The following is a 7,467-nucleotide window of genomic DNA, read 5'->3' as shown; positions in this document are numbered from 1 at the left end:
GCGCGCTGGCGGCGCCGCGTGCGTCGAGGGGCCGGAGTCATCGTATCGTGGCATTACCGCGGCATCTACCGCGTCTGGGGCGGCGGCATACTCGACTGACACCTACGAACGCTGTGAGGAGGCGTGGGCCGAACTCCTGAAGGAGCGTGTGGCGATTGACGAAAACGTGTAGACGCAGCGGACGGCGCTGGGGAGACGCAACCGCTGCCCACTGAGGAAGGAGCAAACAAAACAAAACAAAAAAAAGAAGATATGGCGGGGTCCACCCACCTCTAGCGCTTTTTGCTGCACTGCCTTGCATTTTTTTTTCTCCTCCTACGTTTTTCTTTCCGGGATTGTGTGTGTGCGGTGAGCAAGAAGAAAAAGGAAGGAGAGAGAAAGCAAGGGAGGCCACTCACGTACAGACGGACTTGCATAGTAACATTTATTTGCGCTTGTGCCGATGGACGAGGAGAGCGGCATTGCGTGGAACTTGTCATCCCTTCTTGCCGAGGTTGCTGCGGTGAGGGCGTCCAAGGAGAGCGACGGGGAGGAGGACGTCAACAGCGTTAGTGCCGAGGCGCTGGGGCAGTTGTGCGCGGAGCGGAGGGCAGCCAGCAGTGCGGGGGTGCCCCACCGAGCACCCCCACTGCCGGTGTCGTTTTGTTCGTTGGCGGCGGACGTCAGCGGCGAGGCGGCACTCGGGGCCGTCCCGGCGTTCTTCAACGTCCCGCCGAACCAGGAGGCTGCGGTGGGCGGGTGGGTAAGTGCGGCCACCACCACCACCACAGCGACCTCCTCGTGCGGGGGGCACACCGGCACGCTGGCCGTGTCGCCGGAGAACCCGTTGAAAACGCCTTCCAACTCGCCGTACTCGATGGTGGCGGGGCTCACGCCCTCAGCGTACAGCACCAGCGCGGCCGGGCCAAGAACTCTACCCGCAAACAACACCATAGCCACGGCAGCAACGGCGAGTGCGACCTCCACCCCCTTTTGGATAGCGCACAAGGCGGCGGCTACCGCTCACAGTGTCAGTCTCGCCGTCAGAACCCCCACCATCGCTGGGGGTTATAGCAGCAATAATAACAACGGCAATAATGCTGACAACTATGTGAGCGCCTCCCACGGTGTGAGTGACCCGTTGAGCAGCCTTAACCTGCTACTCAACTTGTCCCCTGTCAATGCGCCGATCGGTGCGACAGGGGCTTCCGCCGTAAGATTGTCGTCACCGCAGAAAAACAATTTGGTTCTGAGCGGCGGCCCATACACGCTTCAGCAGAAGAAGCCGCATGTGAACGAAAACGAGAACGTGTGGGAGGCGGGAAACCGCAGTGGTGTTGTGCAGCAGCATCAACAACAACAACAACCAAAATATACGGAGCGGTATGACATGCTCTCCAACTCCCTTCAAGGTGCACTGATGAGGCCCCTGCCAGTGGTCCGGCATGCTGCAGGGTGTCACCTCGCCGCACAAAGCCCTGACAATCCCACCGCCGCTGTTAGCAGCAATACACCTATCAACCACAAAAACATTAAAAATAAAAGTAACAGCAATAGAAATACTGCCGAAAACAGTGGCAGGGGCTCTAACTGCTCGTGGATGTTTCCTGAGGAGGGGTGGGGGAGTCCCAAGTCGTCCTCGCCGCCGACGCCACTCCGAGACTTGACCCGCTTTTTCGAGCCCAAAAGTGACACCACACCCGGTACGCGGCATCCGCCACAAAGACACTCCCAGCAACAACAAGGAGCACCGCTGGCGCCTTTGCTTACCAGTGGCCATGGGGAAAGTAACCATCCATCTTTAGCGTCGTCGGAACGGCGACGCAGTTCGATGGCTGATGGGCCAGCTGAACCTCATCGTGATGCAGTGTTCCCGCGCGTGCCGTTTCAGCCCTCTGTTCACCGTGGATGTGTGATGGAGATGGCCTCAGATCAGCATGGATGCCGTGAGTTGCAGTCAGTGCTGGAGCGGTTTCCCTACAACTCGCGGGAGGTTCAGTGCATTGTGAACGAGTTGCTTCCTGGCTTGCCGAAGGTGATGGCAAATCCGTACGGGAATTTTTTGGCTCAAAAATTGCTGGAGATTGCCCCAGACGAGGATAGGCTGCGTATGCTATCACAGTATCTGTCAAGCTCGCTTTCTGAGGTTGCCATTTCCCCGCATGGCAACTACGCCGTGCAGAAGTTGATTGATTCGCTGCGCTCGCGGCAGGAGGTGGAGGTGGTGTGTGCGGCGCTGCAGCGTGGTGTAATGATGCTGGTGAATGATCTCAACGGCGGTCACGTTGTGCAGAAGCTGCTGCGGTGCCTACCACACGACGTTGTATTCGTGTATGACACCATCGTGGAGAGGACGCTTGCCATCTGCAACGACAAACAAGGCTGCTGCGTAGTGCAGAAGTGCATGGACTCCGCCTCGCCAGAGCAACTGCTGCGTTTACAGGAGGCGGTGCTGCGGCATGTCTTGGAGCTCTCCACGAATCCGTACGGTAACTACGTGGTGACGCACCTTATTCGCCAATGTCATGACAGGAGCCAGCGTCACGTGGTGGACCGAGTTGCTGCCTGCGTGGGACCCGCGTTGAAGGTACTCTGCACCAACAAGTTTGCCTCCAACGTGGTGGAGATCATCCTGAACTTCTGCAGTGAGGCTGTTAAAGTGCAACTGTGCCGGTTTCTCTTGCAAGAACCGAATGAGAAGACGCCGTTGCTTTTTAACATCGCAGCCTCACATGACCACCAACACGCGCCCGCCACGTCTTCCTCGTCGGCGACGTCGCAGCAAATGTCGCATCATGTCTCCTCTACGCTCTCCACCGTCGCGCTTAACCAGTTTGGAAACTACGTGGTGCAGAAGATGCTCGTTGAGCTTCCCGTATGCACGGAACTCATCCATCTAATTTACCGCCTGCACCGGCTGCTCCCAAAGCTGCTGGAGATGAATTTTGGCAAACGCGTGGAGGCAAAAATGGAGCAGGCGAAGATCCGCATCACGCAGCACTACGAGCAGAAGGGAATTACCGCAGGTAGCTTGCGCAATTGCACCGCTGCAGTGAGACAAGCCGGCACGGCGATGGCGCATCCGCACAGCACACACGTCGCCGCCGAAGCCGCCTTGCAGTGGCCGCAGCAGCAACGAAGGCACCATCACGAGGTAGTGCCGCCGTTAGCACCCGCAGTGACGGTGGTAGCGAGGGCACCAGCAGCACTGCCTGCCTCCCGCAACAGCGACAACCGTGACGTGGGGTATCACACGAATTCCGGTGTCTTATTTGCCGTGTCACCGACGCTACGAGGGACGCCACAGCAGCAACCAGTGGACTTCCACCAGCAATCCCGGCAATCGCACCATCGCCACGGTACCCGCTCCAGAAGACGTCGGGAGCAACGGAGCAAAGCGGAAAGGGGATCGTAGACCTCTCCTCTCCCCTCGAGGGGTGTGGGCGGGGAGCAACATCGCTGCAGTAATGGCGAAAAACAGCATCTGAGAGCAGCGAGAAGAGAAAAAGTGAGGAAACCCCCCCACCCCACCCCTCCAAAAAAAAAAAAAAGCTGGAGGTAGGTGAAAGGTCTTCAAACTCCGAATTTGTGGTTAACCACTCCGTTTGCGGGAGTGCGTTTTATCTGACTTCTATTTATCCTCGTCTCTGTTTTCCAAGCACATACACGGAGAGAGAAAAAGAAAGAAAGAAAGAAAGGAGAGCGAAAAGGAGGAGCGGGGGGTGGGACAAATGCGTCTGCTGTTGTCATGAACGTCACCCTTCTTCATGGCAGCAAGTTGACGCGGCAGCGAGGTGCTGCGACATGTTTGTTTTTTGTTTTTAGTTCCCACCCACCGCCACCGCATCCTCCTCTCTGGTTGTGCGTGCTCTTTCTTTCTTCCTCTCTATTTATATACATATATATATATATATATATATATATGCGTATTTGTGTATACATGGGCTTTTGGACCCGCAAAGATTTCTTCGTCTCTGTGAGGCATAGGACGTTGTGGTTGCGCGTCGTGCTGAGCGAGAGATAGTTGAAAAAGGGGGTTCACGGAGCCTTCGCTGTTTAGTTGCTTGCGTGTGTGTTTGTGTGGGGATTAAGACGTGAGGGGAGGAGGATAAGGAGGGGGGAGGAGGGTTGTTTGTTTTGTTTTTTCCATATTTTTTTTTTTTTTTTTCGGTTGTTGTAATTTGTTGTTGTTGTTTTTTTGCACCCGCGTCGCCCACAACGAGGCCTGCCCCTTCACTGCTGTCAACACACAGACACATACACATGTATGCATGCATACTTTTTTTTTTCGGTCCGCCCCTTCTTCTCGCAATCGTTCTTATTCATCTATAAATTTTTGAATGTGTAACACGTATGTGCGTCTGGGGCATGCGGGCGAGTGCGCCGATAGCATGGGGGGCGGTGGGTCGCTTCTCCCCATCCCCGTCTGGTTTTGCTGTGCGCCTCCCACTGTCACTACTAGTAGCAAGAATTGTGAGCTGCGTTGCGAGGTAGACACCACCGAGCGTGGTCACTGGGGAGGAAGAGTGGCAGTCGTTGTGTGTACCTCACACGGATGTTGTGTTACTTCCGCCAGTTTTTTGTTTTGTTTTTGCGTGTGTGTGTGTGTTTGTTTGTTTGTTTGTTTGTTTGTGATTTGTTGTTTGTTTTTATGCTGCCGCCGCATTGCCCCTTTGCGTGTTCTCTACACACTGGTTTGACGCACACATGCAATCTGGCGGGAAGCAGCCACGGCAAGGCTGTTGCCGCCTCTCTCCGTGTGTGTGTGTGTGCGGGGGCACCGCGGCGCAACGCAGGGGAGTGGGCGAGTGATTGATCCGTAAGAAGCGGATGTAAATGAATTGTTTGTTTGTTTGTTTGTTTGTTGTTGTTTTCTTGCTTCTCGTTGTAGCACGCAAGAGGGAGTGCCGGGGGGGAGGAAGAGGAAGAGGAGGGAGGGAGGGGAGACGTGTGTGGTTTTGTTTTGTGCCGATTTTTTATATTGTCTACGTTTACTTTTCCCCTGGCGCCCACTCACTGCGAACGGTCTCTTGTTGCTACTAAGCAAGACACACACGCATGTGCACAGGCATGCATATAAGTGCCTACATACGTACATACATGTATATAAATTACACGTGTGGGTGTGTGTGTGTGTCTTGCGTCGTGTTTTTTTTTCCTTCTTTCTTTTTTTGTTGCTACTGCCGTGTTGCCTGCGGCCTCCTTCGCCCGCTTGCAGCACGCGCGTGTATGCCACTCCCCCGCACGCCTGTACACGTCTGTAGAGTTGTGAGCCGCCGTGTCTGCGTTGTTTTCTTTCTTTGTTTGTTTTTGCTCTTGCCTTTTTGTTTTGTTGTTGTTGTTGCGGCAGCTGCGGAAGATTCAGCGAAATGCAGAAGGTGATGCCCCTCCCCACCACCACCACCACCACTCCTCCTCCACCCACAGACACACAGGCATGTATATATATATATATATATGCGCCTGTGTGTGCGGGGAGGGCGACGAGTGTGGCGTGGCAGGGGAGAAGGGTGGAGAGGAATCCGGGGTTGCCGCGTGCCCTCCGTCACCACCACCACCCACAGTTGTGGTGCGGCAGAGATGTATGCGTGCATACATGTACGTTTGCTTCTCACATGAATTTCACCTTCGACGCACCTATTGCGTATATAACGTCTTCCGTGAACCCGTTGTTGTTGTTCTTCTTCTTCTTTGGTTCTTCGCTCATTCTTTTGCTTTACCGCTCTCGACTTTGTACTTCTCGCTTTCTTCATCCGCGTGCTCGTGTGTGTGTGTATGTGTATGCGTGTTTGGTCCCTCCTCAACGCATGTGTCACGTTGCCGCCTCACCTCCTTCCACCCATCCACACGCGCACTGTTGAGGCGACTACTGCCCTGTGTGCGTGTGCGTGTGTGTGGATGGGTGGAAGTTACTATGAAGAACTACTTTTTTTTTTTCCTTCTTTCTTCTTTTTTTTTCTTTGTTTTACCTTGTTGTTTCATTCCTGTTCTCTCTTGCTATTTATCTATTTTTAACTCTCGCCACCGTTCACTTGCTGCTTTGAGAAACAAAACTAAAACTTTAAAAAAGTGAATGGCAATGGCGGTGTTGGTGGAGGGAGGAGGGACGCGTGTTATGTTGTGCTGTGCATTGCTGTAAACACCCCAGCAAAGCCATCTTTAAAAAAAGATTTATTGTTTCACCTTGTCCTTTGGCTTCCCTACTCCTCCTCTCCGCACACACACACACGCACATAGAGAGAGAGATAGATAGACGTGGTTCTCTACCCATGTTAACAGCATTCTCTTCCTTCCAAAGGGATCCGCCAGGGCGGCTGGCAACGTCTCCAACGTCGTTGCTGCACTGCAGCTTTCTTCTCTCTATCCCTTCAAAGAGCTCTCACACACACATTATGTGTCTGAGAGTGGGAGCGGCGTGTGTGGCTGAGAACAGTCTTAGACCTCCCTGCGCAGAGCTGTGCCGGATGATTCCTTTTGGCTCTCCGCCGTCGCATGGCACGTGCGCTCTGTGGTTTGCCGCGTCAGCGACCAAACCAACGCGTGGCTGGAAAACAGGCATCAATACGCACCGCCAACTGTTCTCCGAAGGCTCGCTTCCCAAACAACAAATCCGTAACGGCAGCCATAGGGAAGCGCAAAACCAACGAGGGCGGGTCCTGGCAGCGTGAAGCAACAAGGAAGACAACAGACAAAGGAAAGAGAAAAAAGGTATTTACGCGAGGTAGGCAGTACTCTACACTCTACAAAGACGTTACCCTGCAGAACCGGTGAGGCACTCAGTCAGTTCCTCTACGGTATATTACCTACACATTATTGGGGAAGGGGGAGAATAAAAAGCCAACAGCGATTCTAATCCCACAGGTCACTCATAGTCCACGGCCCACAGCACCGAACAGCATCGCGAACAAAAGCCTAATGCTTACAAACAGCATTTCCACTCAGAGAAATAAGGACATCAGTCAACCCACAGAGCGGCAAACGCAGCTCGGCACACCTCATCCTCCGGGGGCCACGCGGCGCTACTTTGCCAACGCATTCCGCATTGTGCGGGATCTGAATCCTCGCGGTTGCGTGTGCCCGACGCCCCGTTCGGGCACGGCGGCCCAGGCCAGCCGCGCGCATGGGCCCCACCCGTCTTGCACGAGAGGAGGAAGTAGCGCTGGCTCTCTTCTGAGCGGGGGGGGGAGGGGGGTAGGGTTCGCGCGGGTGCGGGCGGGGACCGGAGCCGGAGACTGTGCGCCGTTGCCGGCCCTTCCGCCGCCGGGGCCTGCCCGCGCACGAGCACACCACCGGGCCAAGGAAGAAAGGCAAATCCCGAAGCGAAGGGCGGGGCCCCCTATTGTGGTGCGCTGGCCGGCGGTGCGGGGGCCGCCTCCTGTTGCGCGGCACAAGCGCGAGGGACGGCAGGCGGACGCTGCGCCCAAACGCGGTGACGAAACGCTCTTGCGGAGCCAAACTTGGGCCGCAAAAAGAGGCGGACCAGACCCT

At 55.1% G+C, this 7,467-nt stretch overlaps 2 protein-coding genes across 2 annotated transcripts, besides 17 other annotated features; both read left to right on the top strand.

Moving 5' to 3' along the window:
- Window positions 1–224: 224 nt before the first annotated feature.
- Window positions 225–249: a microsatellite.
- A 193-nt stretch (window positions 250–442) lies between these two features.
- Window positions 443–3,394, top strand: TraAM80_08593 (pumilio protein 4; the record flags this gene model as incomplete). The annotated part of the gene is made up of 1 exon (XM_029385336.1): window positions 443–3,394. One exon carries the CDS (start codon window positions 443–445, stop codon window positions 3,392–3,394), a length of 2,952 nt encoding a protein of 983 aa, XP_029234884.1.
- A 254-nt stretch (window positions 3,395–3,648) lies between these two features.
- Window positions 3,649–3,677: a microsatellite.
- Window positions 3,678–3,870: 193 nt separating this feature from the next.
- Window positions 3,871–3,903: a microsatellite.
- A 172-nt stretch (window positions 3,904–4,075) lies between these two features.
- Window positions 4,076–4,106: a microsatellite.
- Window positions 4,107–4,180: a microsatellite.
- A 405-nt stretch (window positions 4,181–4,585) lies between these two features.
- Window positions 4,586–4,628: a microsatellite.
- A 192-nt stretch (window positions 4,629–4,820) lies between these two features.
- Window positions 4,821–4,845: a microsatellite.
- A 32-nt stretch (window positions 4,846–4,877) lies between these two features.
- Window positions 4,878–4,922: a microsatellite.
- A 174-nt stretch (window positions 4,923–5,096) lies between these two features.
- Window positions 5,097–5,128: a microsatellite.
- A 1-nt stretch (window position 5,129) lies between these two features.
- Window positions 5,130–5,158: a sequence feature (GA-rich).
- Window positions 5,159–5,265: 107 nt separating this feature from the next.
- Window positions 5,266–5,323: a microsatellite.
- A 47-nt stretch (window positions 5,324–5,370) lies between these two features.
- Window positions 5,371–5,401: a microsatellite.
- A 15-nt stretch (window positions 5,402–5,416) lies between these two features.
- Window positions 5,417–5,438: a microsatellite.
- Window positions 5,439–5,648: 210 nt separating this feature from the next.
- Window positions 5,649–5,696: a sequence feature (GA-rich).
- A 46-nt stretch (window positions 5,697–5,742) lies between these two features.
- Window positions 5,743–5,771: a microsatellite.
- An 83-nt stretch (window positions 5,772–5,854) lies between these two features.
- Window positions 5,855–5,884: a microsatellite.
- Window positions 5,885–5,905: 21 nt separating this feature from the next.
- Window positions 5,906–5,946: a sequence feature (A-rich).
- A 948-nt stretch (window positions 5,947–6,894) lies between these two features.
- Window positions 6,895–7,467, top strand: TraAM80_08592 (uncharacterized protein; the record flags this gene model as incomplete). Its single annotated transcript, XM_029385335.1, has 1 exon — window positions 6,895–7,467. A coding segment is annotated over one exon (573 nt), but the record flags the coding sequence as incomplete, so codon positions are not given.

The sequence above is a fragment of the Trypanosoma rangeli genome, assembly GCF_003719475.1.
Source record: "Trypanosoma rangeli strain AM80 chromosome Unknown Tra_15.4_contig_00436, whole genome shotgun sequence".
Lineage (NCBI taxonomy): Eukaryota > Euglenozoa > Kinetoplastea > Trypanosomatida > Trypanosomatidae > Trypanosoma > Trypanosoma rangeli.
Note: the sequence above shows the minus strand (reverse complement) of the source record. Positions and strands in the feature narration are given on the sequence as shown.